The sequence below is a fragment of the Pantherophis guttatus genome, chromosome 12 (assembly GCF_059756535.1).
Source record: "Pantherophis guttatus breed Tessera chromosome 12, ASM5975653v1, whole genome shotgun sequence".
Taxonomy (NCBI): Eukaryota; Metazoa; Chordata; class Lepidosauria; order Squamata; family Colubridae; genus Pantherophis; species Pantherophis guttatus.
The window spans coordinates 13,675,001-13,695,998 of record NC_142074.1 but is presented as its reverse complement, the minus strand read 5'-3'; the positions used below and the strand labels follow the sequence as shown (position 1 = coordinate 13,695,998).

The 20,998-nt window shown below is 42.7% G+C and overlaps 1 protein-coding gene across 1 annotated transcript in view; it reads right to left on the bottom strand.

Moving 5' to 3' along the window:
- FAAH2 (fatty acid amide hydrolase 2) overlaps positions 1-20,998 on the bottom strand; it is a 34,187-nt gene that overhangs the window by 11,339 nt on the left and 1,850 nt on the right. Inside the window, exons 2-6 of the mRNA XM_034424061.3 lie at positions 13,600-13,682; positions 9,184-9,320; positions 6,130-6,339; positions 3,404-3,523; positions 1,606-1,741 (exon numbers count right to left, since the gene is read on the bottom strand). Coding sequence (XP_034279952.1) covers positions 1,606-1,741; positions 3,404-3,523; positions 6,130-6,339; positions 9,184-9,320; positions 13,600-13,682 — 686 coding nt within the window. The remainder of the gene's footprint in view (positions 1-1,605; positions 1,742-3,403; positions 3,524-6,129; positions 6,340-9,183; positions 9,321-13,599; positions 13,683-20,998) is intronic.

Here is a 20,998-nt window from a genome sequence, read left to right as displayed (position 1 = left end):
TAAATAAAAAACGGTATCGGCAAATGAACTTTAATAATAAGTCAATACTTAGTTACGTAAATAGAGAAACAGAATGACTAGGCAAAGGAGGCAGTGGAGGTGGTAGTGTGGTCCACCAGCAGCCTGCGCAGCTGGCAGCAGAGTCGGACAGTGAGGAGGCTGGGGAGGAACATGGGCCAGTCCTGGAGTCTGGGGAAGGCTTGGATGAGGGCTCTGCATCGGAGGCAGAGATGGGGCCAGGGTCATCTGGGAGTTATGTGCGGACTCCGCAGCCTCCAGAGTCGGACATCAGAGAGGCAGAGGAACAGGGGGAGCCTGTTCCTAGTGCACGCATGCACAGAGCTGCCAGAAGGCAAGAACAGTTAAAACAAAAGGGGCGACTCAGGAGTAAGGCTTGGAGATGATTGGCCCCTCCCATAAGACATAAAGGAAGAGCAAAGGCACGTGGGCCTTTGTAGGAGGCAACATTGTGGATGGTGTCGGTTTGTACTTTGAAGCTCCGTTTTTGACTCTGTGTTTCTGTGTGGCCTTGCCAAGCTAATTGCCAATTAGGTCTTTGGCAGCATGTCAAAGAAGATAAAGGTGGGTGTTTACCAGCCTTATCCCGAAGGACTGTGGCAGACTTCTGTTGGACTATTTATAAACTCTTGGTGATTCAGCACGTGCTGTGAATGAAAGGAATTCACAGCCGTTAAAATTTAAAAAACTGGAGGTTTGGGGACTAATTGCATGCTTTTTACTATATCAGGAAGCCTCAGTCAGAACAGGTGGGGATGATTTTTGACTTCCAGCTGGCTTCCCCATTGACACTGGGAAACTGGCAGGGAGTGTCACATGTCCCAGGGACGCTGCAACCATCAGGAATCCATGCCTGTGACCAAACTCCTGAATGTTGATCACATGACCCGTGTGTTCTGCCTCAGCTATGGACCCCAAAGAACGCAGCACACACAAAGTCTGTTCAAACCTTAGTTTACTAAATAAACCAGTTTTTTACAAAAATGGCTGTTAATTAACTGCATTAATAGCCACCAAGAATCCAAAGAATACTACTGAAAGCTTACTGTGGTTGGCAGATTGTCCAGAAGCAATTTGCAGGAAGCTGATAAGGTAAGCAAGACAAGACACGAAGGAATGTGAATGAAGTTGTTCCATGCAAATTGCTTCAGTCGGCGTTCCTCCTTAAATAGGCTAAGGGAGTGGCCAATTAGCCCCAAGCCTTACTCTCGAGGAGACCTCCTCCTGAGGAGCCACTCCTGCCTTTTGGCAGCTCTGGGCGCCCGTGCATCGAGAAGAGGCTCCTCCTCTTCGTCCTCTTCACTTAAGGGAGCTTCTGGAGGTTCTGAAGGCCCTGGCTGAATCCCCGCCTCTGGCACCACATCTTCTCCAGCCTCCTCATTGTCTGACTCGAGCGCCAGCTGCACAGGCTGCTGGCACAGCACCACACCAGCCTCCTCGCTGTCGGAATACTAGCTGCACAGGCCGCTGACGGGCCACAACACTGTGGTGGAAGGCTACTTTTCCTGTTGTAACTTCGAACAGTTGCTAAACAAATGGTGCTAAGTCAAGGACTACCTCTACTACAAATCAACCAAAGCCACTTACTTGGAAATGTTTGGTCCAGCCATGACTCTCAACAGGAGTTCCATGTCTTCCGCATAACGACACATAGGTCCCGTGCACAGGAAGTTTGTACGATTGCCAACCGCATCAGGAAACTGGCCGTCGTTGGGCACCACCCCTACAGAAACCCACAGAAGCAGAGTTCAGTCCTGCATGACAAGCCACATTTCTTCTAGCCTGGCATTTAAAGCTGCTTCCTTTCGTAAGTTGCCCTCCACTAACGACTTGTTTAGTAACAAGTCCGGCTCAAGGTTGACTCAGCCTTCCATCCCTCCGAAGTTGGTAAAATGAGGACCCAAATTGTTGGGGGCCCATTGGCTAAGATTTGTTTTTGTTTTTTTAATCAAGTTTTATTGATTCCCCCCCACGCCCACATTCACCTGCATATTTTATGAACAGCGTATTGGCCATATCGTATCTTATACAACTGATCATATCCAAATACATTTTGCTTAGTTACAATTTCTGCCAAAATCTTCTTTTTCCATGTTTTTTAATCGCATCTTAATATTTCTATGCTTATTTATATAAGCAACATCTTCATTCGCCCTCAAATTCTAATTTCTCTATTTTTACTCATATTTATTCTCTTTTATTTTTTAATAATTCATTCTTTATCCTAGGACATTTACACGTGTTCGGGGTTGCCTTTCTTCCATTTCATCTTTTTTATTGTACAATCTTTCTTCTCATTCTCTTCCATCTCCTTCCCTTCCTTTTATCCTTCCTACTTTCTTCTTCCCTCCACTCCTTCACTCCTTCCCCTTCCTTCCCCCCCTCCTCCTCTCTTTCTCCCTATCTAACCTTCTCTCCTACTCTTATTTCCCCACCCTTCCTTCCTCCCCTCTTTCTTTTCTTCCCATTCCTCTCTCTCCTTCTCAGGCTAAGATTTGTAAACCGGCTCAGAGAATGCAGTAAAGCACTATCTATCTATCTATCTATCTATCTATCTATCTATCTATCTATCTATCTATCTATCTTTTCATTTTTTATTTTTTATTTTTTATTTAAATTAAATTAAATTTTTATACCGCCCTTCTCCCGGAGGACTCAGGGCGGTGTACAGCCAGAGATAAAACCCACAACAATATAAAAGTTAAAAGACGAATTAAAAATATTAAATAATTTGGCCGAAAAAGCTAAAATAAAGACAATCCATTAAAATAGCATTAGGCCAGCCCTGCTTGGTGAAACAATAGCATTTTGAGGGCACGGCGAAAGGTGCGAAGGTCAGGAATCCTACGAATCTCCGGGGGCAGCTCATTCCAGAGGGCAGGTGCCCCCACAGAGAAGGCTCTCCCCCTGGGGGTCACCAGTCGACATTGTTTGACCGACGGCATCCCGAGGAGTCCCTCTCCGTGGGAGCGTACTGGTCGATGGGAGGCTATCAGTGGCAGAAGGCAGTCTCGTAAGTACCCAGGTCCTAAGCCACTATGGAGTGGTATACTCGTGTTTCCCTGAAAATAAGACCCTGTCTTATATTTTTTGGAACCCCGAAATAAGCGCTTGGCCTTATTTTCGGGGAGGTCTTATTATTTTGGGGCGCGTGGAGGAAACCAGAGGAAATGGCGGGGACCGGTTGCACATGTGTTTAAATATTTTTGGGGAGGGCTTATTTTTGGGAGTGGGGCTTATTTTAATACATGCGCTCAAAAGCCCGATTGGGCTTATTATCAGGGGATGTCTTATTTTTGGGGAAACAGGGTCTAAATCTAAGTGCTATTGCTAATCACCAACTTGTAATTAGAACTGCTTTTAGGGAGGGATAACCAGGCGATACCTGTGCTGGGTTTGTGTCCAAAGATCCCATTGAAGAAGGCGGGCATACGGATGCTGCCCCCGATGTCTGAGCCGATACCAATCACAGAACCAGCAGCTGCTAAAATGCAACCTTCACCTCCTGCGTGAAAACAAAACGCCAGATTGATCACTCAGATTATCGTACAAACCTGGAAAACCTGTTCTGGAAAGAGCAGTTGTACTACTCTGGCCTTGACAACTTCAGAGCTTATGTTAAATTTTTTTGTTTGATTTATCTGCAAAAATATGCATATCCAGGGCCACAGCTGAGTTATAAGCAGGTTTTACGTGCACTTGGCTGATAAAGTTATTTAGGTCAGTGTTTCTGTTTTATACACACACACACACACACATACATAATTTCATTGAAGAAATTTCTAAAAGAATAAAAATTATTTATTGGAAAAAAAGGTCACTAAAAAAATAATAAGTGAAAAAAGGAGGGGAGGGGAAGGGAAGATGGAAGGGAAGGAACAGGGGAAGGGAAGGGAAGGGAAGGGAAGGGAAGGGAAGGGAAGGGAAGGGAAGGGAAGGGAAGGGAAGGGAAGGAAGATGGAAGGGAAGGACCGGTGGAAGGGAAGGGAAGGGAAGGGAAGATAAAGGGAAGGGAAGGGAAGGGAGGAAAGATGGAAGGGAAAGACCGGTGGAAGGGAAGGGAAGGGAAGGGACAGTGAAAGGAAAGGGAAAGGGAAGGGAAGGGAAGGGAAGGGACGGTGGAAGGGAAGGGAAGGGAAGGGATGGTGGAAGGGAAGGGAAGGGATGGTGGAAGGGAAGGGAAGGGAAATATCTTCTTAAAAACAGTGACAAGTATATTTATGTTACCCTCTCTGTAAGGTTACCACATAATTTTCTACTTTCCATTCTTTACTTTTTCTAATCATCAAACCCATCAGCAAAAAGTCCATAAAGGGTTTCCCGATTTAATAAATGTAGTTAATTGTCCTTCCCTTAATCAAACAAATCATTTAGGCCAATGTCTCTCAAATGTGGCAACTTTCAAGATGCGTGGACTTCCATTCTCAGAATCCATGGCCGGCTGGGGAATTCTAGAAGCTGAAGTCCAGCATCTTCAAAGCTGCCAAAGTTGGAGAAACCCTGATTTAGATGAGGGCCAGCTCCCTAGCCCGATCCACTTAACGGAGTGGGCCCCTGCGTTATATTGAGCCATGCCTTGTTTTTAGCAGTGCAGCTTACCGAATAAACTCACGCCGACAAAACCAAGCAAATCTGATGATAGTTTAGCATGCTGTGTGAACCAGGACTCTCTCAAAATCAGCTCAAGAAGAAACCCTGGGTTTTCTAGCAACTTCAAACTTAGTGTTTATTCCAGTGAGACCGGTCTGTCAGGGCAACCTGGTCTACCCAATAGTGGGTGGGATTCAAAATTTTTTACTACCGGTTTTGTGGCTGTAGGTTTGGTGGGCGTGGCATGGTGGGCGTGCCAGAGGAAGGCTACTGTAAAATCTCAATTTCCTCCCCACTCCAGGGGAAGGATACTGCAAAATCCCCATTCCCACCCCACTCCAGGGGAAGGATACTGCAAAATCCCCATTCCCTCCCCACTCCGGGGGAAGGATACTGTAAAATCCCCATTCCCACCCCACTCCAGGGGAAGGATACTGTAAAATCTCCATTCCCACCCCACTCCAGGGGAAGGATACTGCAAAATCCCCATTCCCTCCCCACTCCAGGGGAAGGATACTGCAAAATCCCCATTCCCTCCCCACTCCAGGGGAAGGATACTGCAAAATCCCCATTCCCACCCCACTCCAGGGGAAGGATACTGCAAAATCTCCATTCCCACCCCACTCCGGGGGATAGATACTGCAAAATCCCCATTCCCTCCCCACTCCGGGGGAAGGATACTGCAAAATCTCCATTCTCTTCCCACTCCAGGGGAAGGATACTGCAAAATCCCCATTCCCTCCCCACTCCAGGGGAAGGATACTGCAAAATCCCCATTCCCTCCCCACTCCGGGGGAAGGATGCTGTAAAATCTCCATTCCCACTCCACTCCAGGAGAAGGATACTGCAAAATTCATGAATGGTATGAATGAGTTTTAATGTTTTAATGTTTTGAATTTTTAAATGTTTTTTATTAGGATTTTAAATGTATTGTGAGCCGCCCTGAGTCTTCGGAGAGGGGCGGCATATAAATTGAATGAAATTGAAATTGAATTGAATTGAAAATCTCCATTCCCTTCAGAAGGATACTGTAAAATCTCCATTCCCACCCCACTCCAGGGGAAGGATACTGTAAAATCTCCATTCCCTCTCCATTTCCCTCCCCGAAAAATCCCCATTTCCTCCCGATCAACTGGGACTCGGGAGGCAGAGAATAGATGGGGGTGGGGCCATTCAGAGGTGGTATTTACTGGTTCTCCGAACTACTCAAAATTTCCGCCACCGGTTCTCCAGAACTGGTCAGAACCTGCTGAAACCCACTCTGCTACCCAAATATGGGACGGAGCATATTGCTTCCGCTTTCGCCCTTTCAGCCCCAATTCAGGAGCCTTGGCAGGCAGTCGCTTCTGCGACAAACTATTTTTGCGTTAAATTTCTATTTCTTTTGTCGGTGAATTTAAATTTAACACTTCCAATTTAATAGCGATTTTTGCTCGGGAGTTCTCGCCTTCACTTGGTGGTGAAGAATTCCAGTGTCCATCCAAGTTCAATCCAGAATGGGGTGATCCACGCTCTACTAACCTGAGCTGCCTCCTACAATGCAGTCGAGGTTATAGGGATTGTTAGATCGGCCGTAGACACGGTTGCTTGATTCGAACCACATGCACAGCTCGCTGCAGTTGGTCACCCCCAGGGGAATTGCGCCTGCTTGCTTCAACCGGGATACCACAATAGCGTCCGTGGTGGAGATCAGGTTACGTCGGTTAACCAGCCCAGAGGAATTGGGCATCCCTACCAAGATGCAGAAATAAAGACATAAAAGAGGTCAGAGTTTCACCTTGTCCAAGAATCCAGAGAGAAGGAAAAGTGGAAAAGGACTAGCAAAATATGGTACTTTTTAAAAGGGTAACAAGTGTTCTACCCCAGCTACGGACCCCAAAGAACGCAGCACACACAAAATCTATACAAAGCTTATTTTACTGAGGTAACAACCAAAGGCTGTTAATAAACTTCCTTAACAGCCTACAAGAATTCTAAGATAAGGTAATCACAGTCTTACTAGGGTTGGCAGAAAGCCCAGAAGCAATTTTACAGAGAATCCAGACGCGAAGGAGAGTGAACTAAAGTTGTTCCCTACAGCATGCTGCAATCAGTGTTCCTCCTTAAATAGGCTAAGGGAGTGTCCAATTAGCCCCAAGCCTTACTCTCGAGGAGCCCTCTTCCTGAGGAGCCACTCTTGCCTTTTGGCAGCTCTGTGCACCCATGCATCGAGAAGAGGCTCCTCCTCTTCGTCCTCTTCACTTAAAGGAGCTTCTGGAGGTTCTGAAAGCCCTGGCTCAATCCCCGCCTCTGGCACCACATCTTCTCCAGCCTCCTCAGTGTCCGACTCGAGCGCCAGCTGCACAGGTTGCTGGCGCAGCACCACACCAGCCTCCTCGTTGTCAGAATCAGCTACAATCTGCACAGGCTGCTGATGGGCCACAACAACATGGCTCTTGAAACTGCACAGTGGCATTGCAATGAAGGACAACTACGTACACAAGGGAATTGTGCAGCTGTTGTTGTTTTTTTAATTGTTGCTTTCCTATAGACAAAAATCTTGCAGACTAGAGCATTTAACAGCAAATTTATGTCATGGGCCGCAAGCAGAGCTGGCAGCAGATTCGGCCAGTGAGGAGATTGGGAAGGAACATGGGCCAGTCCTGGAGTCTGTGGAAGGCTCTGATGAGGGCTCTGCGTCGGAGGCAGAGATGGGGCCAGGGCCGCATGCCAGTTATCAGCTGCCTTTCGAGTCAGACATCAGTGGGGCAGACAAACAGCTGGAGCCTGTTCCCAGTGTGCGCATGCGCAGAGTTGCCATACAAAGGGAACAGCTAAAGAACAAGGGTCAACTCGGGAGTAAGGCCACAGGTGGACGGTGAATGGCCCCTCCCAGAGGGAATAAAAGAGGAGCGAAAGGGTAGTAGAGTTTGCAGGAGACAATTAGTTTGCTTAATCGGTTCGTGACTCTCAGAGGCTCCTTGCCAAGTTTTGAAGATCGGCCTGGCAGTTCTCCAAGCCAGATAAGGTCTGTGACTGTAAATTCTCCCTTGAAAGTCTTTGCTGGATGTGAATGAGAAGAATTCACAGTAACTTAATAAAAAGGGGTTTTTGTCAGGACAAGGAGTCTGCTTCATGCAGATATATCTATTAGATTTATCTAATTTATTAGATATATCCCATGAACTGCTAAGGAGTGTCTGTCCTTGCCCTTTTTCTGCATACCCAAAATCCCAAACTTACAGATGATATTATAATAAGAAAAAAATTGACAGATGCTGAGGTTAGAGAAGTGGATTTATGTGAAATATGGACTACCTGAGAAAGACAAACTGATGAGTAAATATTTTGATGGTTACATAAACGATACTATAATGGAAGATAGTATACTCTTCAATGATTGATATTATTGCATATGTTTATATATATATATATATATATATGTATGTATGTATGTATGTATGTATGTATGTATGTATGTATGTAAAGTGTTTTTCTATCGAGACACTTGGTCTACCACGACATGTGGGAGGGGACATTCTGCTCCCTTTCACCTTTCAGCTCCAATCCAGGAGCTCTCAAGCAGTCGCATTCACTACAAGCCATTTTATACCGAAGTTATATTTTGCTGATAAATTAATAAAGGGAGATTAGTATAGATCTATTTCAAGCTTTTTAGCTCTCATCAGCAAAATATAAATTTGGTATAAAAAATGGCTTGTCGTGAATGCGACTGCTTGAGGGCTCCTGGATTGGAGCTGAAAGGCAAAAGGGAGCAGAATGCCCCCTCCCACATGTTGGGGTAGACCAGGTGTCTCGATAAAAAAAAAAACCTTAATCTTTCCCCTGGCTCAAACTGATGAAGGGAGGAGAACCTGTGGCTCAGAAGGTTAATTCAACTGCCTAACATGCAGGAAGCCCAAATTCGAATCCGAGTAATGGTATGGCTAGCTGATGAAAGCTAAAAAGCTTGAAATAGATCTATACTAGTCTCCCTTTATTTATCAGCAAAATATAAATTATATATATATTTATTTTATATATATATATATATATATATATATATATATATATATATATATATATAAAATTTTATATATATATAAAATTTTATATATATATAAAATTTATATTATTATAAATAAATAAATGTTTATGTTTAACACTTTGGACACCTAGAAAACACACTGTTCAGCATAGAAATGGAATATGTGATATAAAACAATAAAAAAAATATTTTTAAAAACATTCCAAACTTTGCTGTCTCTTTGCTCCAGTGGTGGTTTTCTAACCGGTTCATCCCGGTTCGGGCGAATCGGTAGTGGCGGTGGTGGGAGGCTCCACCCATCCACCCGGACTTCATCACAGACGCTCTGTGCATGCGAAGGTTCTGTGCATATGCAGAAGCGCTGCGCGTGCACACACTCACAGTTCCAAACTGGTAGCGACGGTAAGTGGAACCCATTACTGCTTTGCTCCCTGGAAAAGATCCCCCACCCCCACTCTTGCAATTCTGGACTGCATTCCACCATACCTTAAACTGAAGACTGAAGTCGAAAAACAGTGGAAAGAAACAACCCAAATCCAGCTACTCACCATATAACGCAAAGGCTTCTTTGACAGTGACAGGAACGCCCAGCAAGGGGAATTTTTTCTGGAGTGATTCTTCATCTTCTTGTCCGTCAGACAGCAGCTGATCAACAACCTGTGCCTCCTGCAGGGCGGCCTCAAACCTGAGCAGATGGGTAAGGAAAGAGCAGGGAGGTAAAAAAACCGGAGATGATGTTTTAGGGGTAAAGGTTCCCCTTGTACATATGTGCTAGTTGTTCCCGACTCTAGGGGGCAGTGCTCTAAGAGCCAGCGCTGTTCGAAGACGTCTCCGTGGTCATGTGGCCGGCATAACTAAACACAAAAGGCGCACATAATGCTGTTAACTTCCCACCAAAGGTGGTCCCTGTTTTTCTACTTGTATTTTTTATGTGCTTTCGAACTGCTAAATTGGCAGAAGCTGGGACAAGGAACGGGAGCTCACCCCATTACACGGCACTAGGGATTCGAACCGCTGAACTGCCAACCTTTCGATCGACAAGCTCAGCGCCTTAGCCACTGAGCTAAAACATATAAAGAACGGTTGATGAAATTCGGTACATCTAGTTTAATGAAAAGAAGGTCACACTTGGAATACGGCATCCAGTTTTGGTCGCCACGATGTAAAAAAGATGTGGAGACTCTAGAAAGAGTGCAGAGAAGAGCAACAAAGATGATTACGGAACTGGAGGATAAAACATATAAAGAACGGTTGCTGGAATTGGGTATGTCTAGTTAATGAAAAGAAAAACTAGGAGTGAGGTGATAGCAGTGTTCCGATATCTCAGGGGTTGCCCGAAAGAAGAGGAAGTCAAGCTGTTAGGAATAAGACTATTACTTAACTTGTTGGGTTGAGGTGAGCATGCAACTGGTTGCAAGTGGGTTTACAAACTGAAAACTGTTGTGGATGGGACTGTTACCCATAAGGCAAGATTAGTTGCTCAAGGATTTGCTCAGTCAGTTAAGGACTATGATGAAGTGTTTGCACCGAGTCTGAGAGCAACCACGTTGCAAGCAGCATTAGTATGGGCAACTAAGAATAGATACAGGATAAACCATATAGATGTTGAAACTGCATATCTGCATGCACCATTACAACATACGATCTATATGAAGAAGCCACTAGGTTTGAAAACTGATGGGAAGACTGATTGCTGGAGACTGAAGAAAAGTCTTTCTGGCTTAAAGTAGTCAGGTTATGAGTGCAATAAATGCATTGTCAATGAGTTAGTAGCTATGGGTTTTGTAGCTGGCATAGCTGATCCAGGTTTCTTTAAGAGAAAAAAGGATGGTTTAAATTCTCTGTTATTGCTATTCACTGATGATATAGCAATTATTACCAAACCCGAACATGAAGCAACTGAAACTGTTTCTGTGTTACAAAAGAAGTTCAAAATTAGGAATTTGGGAGAAATTTTCTGGGTCTTGACAGAGTGAAAACTAGGAAAGGTTATGAAATTTCACAAGCTAAGAAAGTTAACCAATTGCTGAAACATTACAACATGGAGCTCGGTAAGACTGCTAAGACACCAGTGAGTCAGGAATTTAAGCAGAGTAATATTCAAAGTCCTGTATTCGATGAGGAAATATATCAACCCTCAATTGGTAGTCTGTCATATCTGAGTAATTGGTCTAGGCCAGATATATCTTACAGTGTAAATCAACTGGCTAGATATAACGCTGAACCTACTGAAAGGCACTGGCAAGCCGCTAAGCAAATACTTAGGTATCTGAAGCAAACGATTCATTATTCGTTATATTTGGAGGCTAGTAGTGACTTAATTTTAACAGCATACACTGATGCAAGTTTTGCAACTGATTTACCTACTCGTAAGTCAACATCAGGTATAGCGGTAATGTTGGGTAATGCTTTGATAGGATGGAAATCTATTAGGCAAAAGCACATTAGTTTGTCAACTATGGAAACCAAGTTTTCATGTTTATCCTTAATGTGTACTGAACTGGTATGTTATAAACAATTGTTAATGGATATGGAATTAACTGTGAATGATCCGTTTGTCGTTTATTTATTTATTTATTATTTATTTTTATATGCCGCCCTTCTCCGGAGACTCAGGGCGGCTTACAATGCGTTAAGCAATAGCCTTCATACTTTTGTATATTTTATACAAAGTCAGCTTATTGCCCCCACAAACCGGGTCCTCATTTTACCCACTTTAGAAAGGATGGAAGGCTGAGTCGACCTTGAGCCTGGTGAGAATTGAACTCGCAGTAATTGCAGGCAGCTGGATGTTAAATGCTGCCTTAGTAGGAGGCATTAGCCTCCTACGCCACTCAGGCATTAGCCTCCTACGCCACTCAGTTTATGAGGACAATCAATCTGCAATAAATATGGCTACTAATATAGCTGTAAGAACACGGTCTAAGTATACTGATTTGCAATACTTAAATGTTAGACAATGTATACAAAGGAAATTGATTCAGTTGAAGTACTGTATGACTGAACACAATATTGCAGATCATTTCACAAAGGCTCAGGGTGCAATTAAGGACAAAGCGTGTTCTGAGTACTATGAGTAAGGTGTTGTATATTGACCTACCAAAAGGGGAGGATGTTAGGAATAAGACCTAACTTGTTGGGTTGGCAATATATAAACCATCAATGTATGTTTGCCGTGTATTGCAATTGTATTGTATAGTTTTAAGACTGCTGTATTGCATCATACTGTGTCCTCATTGGTTAGCTGTGTTGCCAATGTCCTTAAGAGGGAGCTAGAAACATGGCTTGTTCTCTTTGTTGTTCTTGCTCTCTGATATCTCTATCTGACTTACTGTATTTATTTATTTATTTATTGGTTCAATTTATATGCCGCCCTTCTCCGGAGACTCAGAGCGGCTTACAACGCGTTAAGCAATAGCCTTCATACTTTTGTATATACCTGCTTAGTAGGGCTTTCGGCCCCCGCTAAGCAGCGTTCTTTTTTATACAAAGTCAGCTTACTGCCCCCACAATCCGGGTCCTCATTTCACCTACCTCAAAAGGATGGAAGGCTGAGTCAACCTTGAGCCTGGTGAGATTTAAACTTGCAGTAATTGCAGGCAGCTGGTGCTACTTAACAGCACTTTAGTCTGCTGCGCCACCAAGGCTCTTGCAATTGTATTACTGTTTGCATCTCCAGAAGAACTGTTTACTGTGTATGATTACTACGACTGGTATGGAGACTTTGTTTATTGGACTGTGCTTTATTTTTCCTGAATGTAAACTGTAAAACAACTCAGTGTATCTGTGTGGTGACTGTGCTTATTCATAACTACTCTCAACCGCTTTCATGTCCACACCCTTGCTACTCAAGGGTTATTCCTTAACACAAGCTATTCTCCAAAGCACCCGAGGGTAGGACAAGAAGCAACGGGTGGAGACTAATCAAGGAGAGAAGCAACCTGGAACTAAGGAGAAATTTCCTGACAGTTAGAACAATTAACCAGTGAAAAAACTTGCCTCCAGAAGTTGTGAATGCTCCAACACTGGAAGTTTTTAAGAAGATGTTGGATAACCATTTGTCTGAAGTGCTGTAGGGTTTCCTGCCTAAGCAGGGGGTTGGACTAGAAGACCTCCAAGATCCCTTCCAACTCTGTTTATTCTATTCTATTCTATTCTATTCTATTCTATTCTATTCTATTCTATTCTATTCTATTCTATTCTATTCTATTCTATTCTATTCTATTCTATTCTATTCTTAAGCACTTCCCATTTTAACAGAATTCAGAAGACCCAGGAGAAGAAAACATTGTAATCTGAAGCAAGGAGCACCAAAATTATCCTTTGTTCCTTTTTTAGGCTTTCTCACAACCCAACCAGCTTTTTAATCACTGTTTTCCTACCAAATCAGGCTTGGGGAAAAAAAATCTGAATGACCCCAAGACGCCGGCTAATAGCTAAACCCTTCCCTTCCTCCCTAATCAACTGTGGAATGCTGCAACCCAGATCTACAGACAAGGCTGCAGAAAAAATGGGTCAAGGCAGTGAGAAATTGAAATAAATATAGCCTTCTTTAAAAGGACGGCTGTTTCGATTTCTGAGATGCCTCAGATCAAAATTGCTGAGCAGGATGTTCTTATCTTGGAGACGCCCAACCGAGCCGTCCTCCTCCCTTTGTCCCGTAAGCAGCTCCTTATCTTGAATTCAGGGAGTACAAGGTCAGTGAAATGGTGAGAAAGGGCTTGGAAGGAGAAAAGGTTGCCAAACAAAAATTACTTTTGCTAAGCCTGCGTAGCAAATCCTTAGAAGGGGATGTTTGGAAGGAGAATTCTCAAGGCACAGCCCCGATAGAGGGGGGGAAAAAAAAACAGCAAGAATTTGAAACAGGAAAGAGCTTCCTCCAGCAAGCCATACCTGTTTTTTTCCTCCCCAGATAATAACCCAGAACCTGTTGGACAGAAAGTCAAATGTTTTTTACACCTTACCTGTCTTTAACAATCGCATTGATGAGTGGGTTCACTTGCTTGATCCGCTCAATGTAGGTTTCAAGGAGATCGATGCACTTCAACTGCCAGGGATGAAAACAAATTTTAACTACATAAATTATTTCCTGGCTGGGTTTTACAGCAAGCGTCTGTCATTAGCACCAGGATGCTAATTTTCGATCTCTAAAGACGACACTTTCGGGTTTTCCCAATCTACATCTAGAAGCCTGGAAGAAGATGGAATACAGAGTTAGGAAGGCTGTAGACCTGGTTGAAGGACACTTCGTAGCTTATATTCAGCCGTAAAAGGGTTGCCAGGTATATGATAATGCTCTGGCAATCCATGTTCAACCGAAGCTTAGTTCACCTCCAGTTTGGACTGATGCAATTTGTTCTCCAAGGAGCTTCCTTTGAAGACCTCAAGGAAACTGCAGTGGCTCAGCCTGCAGCTGTTCACACAGCTACGGGAATGTTGATGCCTGTTCATGAAACATTGCTACTTCGACAGCTAAGCTGGCTACCAGTTATTATTATTATTATTATTATTATTATTATTATTATTATTATTATTATTATTATTATTTATTGGTTAATCTTTAGTGAGATTCACAGCCTTTGAGGCTGGTTAATAGCTCAGCAGCTCGAGTCCTAACCAAGGACCTAGGGACTGTTAAGGTATCGTCGGAGGATGTAAGCTGTTCCGAGTAAGGTGGTTTTTTGTAGAGTCAAAATGTTCAAGTCTGGCAAATTTAGAATTTCTAAATAGCAGGGTAGCCCTTTGGGTATTGCTCCGAGGGCTCCAATTACAATCGGGACAACACACACGATTTCTTTTTCCACAGTCGCTCAACTTCAATTTGTAAGTCCCGGTACTTTGTGATTTTTTCTTGCTGCTTATCTTCAATCCGTGCATCACCAGGTATTGCAATGTCAATGAACCATACTTTTTTCTTTTCAACTATTGTTATGTCAGGTGTGTTGTGGACCAAGTGCCTGTCAGTCTGAATCCTAAAGTCCCACAAGATCTTGAGTTTCTCATTCTCTAAAACTTTCTCAACCTGATGTTCCCAGTGGTTATTATTATTATTATTATTATTATTATTATTATTATTATTACTATTATTATTATTATTATTATTATTATTATTATTAATTTATTTATTTATTTATTTATTTAATTTGTATACCGCCCTTCTCCAACAGGACTCAGGGCGGTGAACAGCCATGGTAAAACTACAACATATAAAATTTAAAAACAATTTAAAAAACATTAAATACTTTTGGCCGTCAATTTAAAATAACCCAATTAAAACCAATTTGTTGGCTTTTGGTTAGCATTTGGTTAGCATTGTCCCTTTCAAAGGTCTTCATGGCTTTATAGACTTAAAACCAGAAATATTTTTGTCAGGTATAATACCAGAAAGTTATGACAAAGGGACTATATATTTAAGAAAAATTCCTTGTGTGTCCATTCACACTTGGCCAATAAAAAATTCTATTCTATTCTATTCTATTCTATTCTATTCTATTCTATTCTATTCTATTCTATTCTATTCTATTCTATTCCATTCCATTCCATTCCATTCCATTCCATTCCATTCCATTCCATTCCATTCCATTCCTATGCTATGCCATGCCATGCCATGCCATTCTAATGTTACATGTATTGACAGCAGCGAGAATTGTTATTTGCACAATATTGGAAAAATGAGAACACCCCCACCAGATGAAAATAGAATCCGGAAAACATTGGATTGTGCAGAGATGGATAGATTGGCATTGAAAATAAAAAGATAAAGGAGACACAGAATACTATTTAACGTGGAATAGTTTTTATCAATAGTTAAAGAGGTAGAAATCAGAACAAAAGAGCATTGGTATGTTTAAATAAAATACGAATGTTATTTATAATTATATATAATTTATAATTATAGATACTTAATTATCTATATTTATAATTATAGATACTTATCTATAATTATAAGTACGCTAATATAATTAACAGGAACATAAACAAGCGAATATAATTATAAATATGGTTAGAATGATGCTGTTGTATTATTATCATTACTATCAGTATGCAGTAGTGGCCAAAATTGTGGAAACCTTTTGGGAAAAGTGTATTTGATGGCTAATAACACCAATTTTGGGGGGGGGGGTGTTTCAAGTTAATCACATGCGCATGCAGGCAGGGAAACATGGGGGCGCGTATGCATGCGTAGGGGGGGAAGGGCATGAGGAAAAAAAGGTTACCCATCATTGGTCTACTCCAAGGTGAATCTGCCCATCCAATAAGATAAGGAAGAAAGAGTTTGCTGAGGGGGTCCTTTCCTTCAGAGAATGCCACCTACAGGGACCAGGAGACAGGCTTTCTCAGTGAGGGCCTCCTTCTGTGGTAGAACCTACCTTACCGTCCTCCCTATTTTCCTCACAACAACAACCCTGTAAGGTGGGCAGAGCTGAGAGATTGACTAGCCTAGGATTAGGGATGGCATTCTCCTGCTCCTTGGAGCGAGATAGGAAGCTGCTGGAAAGATTGGTAAATAAATCAGTGCAATACAGCTCGTCCCTGACTTACGACCACAATGGATCTCAAACTTCCTGTTGTTAAGTGAGGCATTTAAGGGAGCTTTGTCCCATTTTATGACCTTTCATGCCACCGTTGATAAGCGAATCGCGGACGCTTTTGAATTAGCAACACGGTTGTTAAAGTGAATCGGGTTCCCCTATTGACTCGGCTGGTCAGGAGGCCGCAAAAGGGGATCACGTGAGCTTGGCATACAGCAACCGTCGTAAGTATGAACCCGTTGCCAAGCATCTGAATTCTGATCACATGATCATAGGGATGCTGCAAAGGCTGTAACCATGGAAAACAGTCCTAAGTCACATTTTTCAGTGCCGTCGTAACTTCGAACGGTCCCTAAATGAACTGTTGTAAGTCAAGGACTACCTGTATTGATGTAGGGGCAAAGGTTTGGACCTTCCAGCATGTTTAAAGAGGAGAAAAGGCCATAACTCCATTTAAAATCCAGTTTCATTCTTTTTCATGCAAATTTATTTGAGGTAGCATCAGGGGTGAGATGCTCCCGGTTCGGACCGGATCGCCTGATCCGGTAGCGATGGAGGCGGGTAGTTCGGAGAACTGGTAGCAAAAATCCCTGCCCCACCTGCATTGCCCAGCTGAGCCGCGCAATCATCAGAGCCTTTTTTTTTTTAATTTTTCAAAGCATTTTTTCTACAACCTCTTTTGCCAAAAAAATGCTTTTAAAAGTTAAAAAAAAAAAGCCTCTGATGATCGTGCTGCTCAGCTGGGATCATCAGAGGCTAAAAAAAAAAAAAAAAAAGCTTCTGCCGATCAGGCAAGTCAGCTGGGATCGTCAGAGGCTTTTAAAAGCATTTTTTTACAACCTCTTCAGCCAAAGAGGTTATAGAAAAAATGGTTTTAAAAGTAAAAAAAAAAAAAAAGTTGGCCACGCCCAATCAGTCATATTATCCCCCCAAGCCACGCCCACAGAAGGAGAAGTAGTATTTTACATTTCAGCGCCGGGTAGCGTGAACGTTGCACACGTCTCCCTGAAAATCAGGCCAATCTTAGCCAAATTGTTGTTTATAGTTTTCCAGGCTTCCATAAACAAATAATAACCTGTTTGATGAAAAACAAACAAACACGGAACTGGATATGCAGGGATGGGAGGCGACAGGAAACGCACCCATGAAAACAACTTAGGAATCCTGACTCAGTCATTTCAGAAGATTTCCGTCTGGGGTTTACAAACCTACGCGTGTAAATTAGGTAGCTCAAAGCCTTTGTTCTTGGTTTATGGTGGAATAAGGTGAGCTAAACCTGAGAGGGTTCATTGTCGACACTTCGTCTGAATTTTGGCTTCTTTCAAAAAGCACGAAGCAGAATCCTGGTCCCGACAAAACCCCTTTTATTAAACAAACAGTGAATTCCTCTCATTCACCTTCAGCAAAGTCTTTCAAGGGAGAATTTACAGTCACAGACTTTATCTGGCTTGGAGAGCGGCCAGGCCGATCTTCAAAACTTGGCAAGGAGTCTCCAGAGAGTCACGAACCGATTAAGCGAACTAATTGTCTCCTGCAAACTCTACTCTCCTTTCGCTCCTCTTTTATTCCTTCTGGGAGGGGCCATTCACTGTCCACCTGTGGCCTTACTCCCAAGTCGACCCTTGTTCTTTAGCTGTTCCCTTTGTCTGGCAACTCTGCGCATGCGCACACTGGGAACAGGCTCCAGCTGTTCGTCTGCCTCACTGATGTCTGACTCCGAAGGCAGCTGATAACTGGCATACGGCCCTGGCCCCATCTCTGCCTCTGACACAGAGCCCTCCCCAGACTCCAGGACTGGCCCATGTTCCTCCACAACCTCCTCACTGTCCGAATCCACTGCCAAATCCGCTGGCGGGCCACAACAGGCTGTTCTCGACTTACAATAGTTTGTTCAGTGACCGTTCCAAGTTACAACGGCTCAGGAAAAAAGTGACTTATGACTGTTTTTCACACTTATGGCCCCATCCATGATCATGTGATCAAAATTAAGACGCTCGGCAAGCGGTTCATATCTATGACCGTTGCTACGACCGTCCCGAGGTCACGTGATCCCCTTTTGCGATCTCCTGGCAAGCCAAGTCAACGGGGAAGCCGGATTCGCTTAACAACCGTGTCAGTAACTTGCCAAACGCAGTGATTCACTTAACAACTGCGGCAAGAAAGCTGGCACAATGGGGCAAAGCTCACATAGCAAATGTCTCACTTAACAAACAGAAATGTTGAGCTCCATTGGGGTCGTATGTCGAGGACTACCTGCATAAGGTAAAATAAAACCTGTGAGGGATAATATTTATTTTAAAGTGTCTGTGTGTGTGAAAAGGGGGTGGAGGAGGAATAGAAGATTTAAATCCCACGTCTTGATCACTAGTTAAGTATTTATAAATTCTGTCTCAACAGTAATGAGTTTTGCCACCAGGACAACTTCTTGCAAACTATAATCTTCCTTATAAACTTGCATGCTAAAACACCTCCTGAATTTTAAGATGCTACTGACACGAATACCTCCTTCCTTACCTTCCTTGTAATGCTTCACGGATTAGAAAAAGAGATCATTTTAAATTCCTTGATCCCCCACGATTCAATTTCCAGAAACCAAGCCTCAGCAGGATTAGAATAGTACTATCTTATTTTTAGAATTCAGGATGCTTTTTTCCCTCCCCAGCTCAGATATTTTCTGTAAAGGAAGCTAAGCTTTTTGAGCTTGGCATTCTTATCAGCGGGGGAGACTTACAATAGGAGCCCTTTGTAAGACATCTGAAATTCCCAACTTCCCCCACACAGAAATGAAAAAAATCAAGTTAGACTAGGACAATGTTATTCGTAGTTGCAATTTCACCACTGCCCTCTGACAGTAATGCAAAATCAGATTTTTTTTTCCAGCCCAAGGCTGGAAACTAAAGTTTTAGAGGGAAAGGTTTGTGGGGTTAAAGAATTAACTCAGGAGTAAAATGCTACCAGTTCGGGCTAACCGGTAGTAAAAAATGCTACCAGTTCGCCCAAACCAGTAGTAAAAAAAGTAAAAAAAAAAAGTTCTGAAGATCAGCTGAGCGACATGATTGTCGGAACTTTTTTTTTTTTTTTTTTTTTACTTTTTAAAGCATTTTTAACTACTGATCCCGGAGAACCGGTAGTAAAAATATGCTTAAAAAGTAAAAAAACCACCCAGTTCTGACGACTACATGTCGCTCAGCTGATCTTCGGAATTGTTTTTTTTTTACTTTTTAAAAGCATTTTTTTTTTTTTGAAATTTCAGATGTCTTATATGGACTTTTTGCTAAAACGGGGTGGGGGGAATTAATTTAAGTTTTATGTATTGGAAGGCTAAGAAAGACGAGGACTAAAGAAAATAAAGGGCAAAGAGACTTCTAAAACATGTCAGAGGGAGAAGGGAGAATAAGAATGTTCTGTTGAAAAGAAGGTCAGAAGTCATAAATATATTCCTTTTTTTTTTTTCTTTCCTGTTTTCCTGTTGTTGTTTTTTTTTTGTTTTTTTTTTAATTTTAGTTTGTTAGAGTATTGTAAGACAGAGATGAATCAAAAGTTGGAATTAAGATTGCCGGGAGAAATATCAACAACCTCAAATATGCAGATGATTCCACTCTAATGGCAGAAAGTGGAGAGGAACTAAAGAGTCTCTTGAAGGAGAGTGCAAAAGTTGGTTTGAAACTCAACATTAAGAAGACTAAGATGATGGCATCCGGCCCTCTCAATTCCTGGCAAATAGATGGGGAAGAAATGGAGGTAGAGACAGATTTTATTTTCCTGGGCTCCAAGATCACCGCAGATGGGGACTGCAGCCAAGAAATGAAAAGACGTTGCTCCTGGGGAGCAAAGCTATGGCAAATCTAGACAGCATATTAAAAAGCAGAGACATCACCTGCCAACATAAGTGCATATAGTCAAGGCGATGGTTTTCCCAGTTGCAATGGATGGCTGTGAAAGTTGGACCATAAGGAAGGCTGAGCGCCAAAGAATGGAGGCCTTTGAACTCTGGTGCTGGAGAAGACTCCTGTGAGTCCCTTGGACTGCAAGGAGATCAAACCGGTCAATCCTAGAGCAGATCAACCCTGACTGCTCTTTAGAAGGCCAGATCCTGAAGATGAAACTCAAATACTTTGGCCACCTAATGAGAAGGAAGGACTCTCTGGAGAAGAGCCTAATGCTGGGAACGATTGAGGGCAAAAGAAGAAGGGGACAACAGAGAACGAGATGGCTGGATGGAGTCACTGAAGCAGTCGGCGTGAGCTTAAATGGACTCCAGAGGATGGTAGAGGACAGGAAGGCCTGGAGGAACGTTGTCCATGGCGTCACGATGGGTCGGACACGACTTTGCAACTAACAACAACAAGACAGAGATAAAGGAGAATATTTGTAGCTCAGGGCTGAAATGAGGAGTCCTTGGTGTTCTCTGAGCTTGTTTGTTTTCCTTCAGACGTTTAATCACTCAGCTAATGTCATCTATTTTAGCACTGATAACATTATCTACTTTGGTAACGAAACGTCTGCCAGACAGCAACCAAGCTCAGAGAGCACCAAAAACTCCTCAGTACTTCATGTCAATTTTCAATTAATATTTTTAAAAAAGGGAGAACATTTCAGGGGAGAGAATGTTATCGGAGATAGGAGGTTCGATATATAAAAAAAACAGGACTTCCATAAACATGTGACGCCATCCTTCTAAAGGCAACATAGGATTCAAACTTTATAAAAAGAATCTCAGAGCCCAGATTTGGGCTCTATTGGTGAGGTAGCCAGCATATAAATTTAATAAACAAACAAACAAACAAACATGCAAACTTCAGTGGAAAAAGAAACCAATGCAAATAAGCCA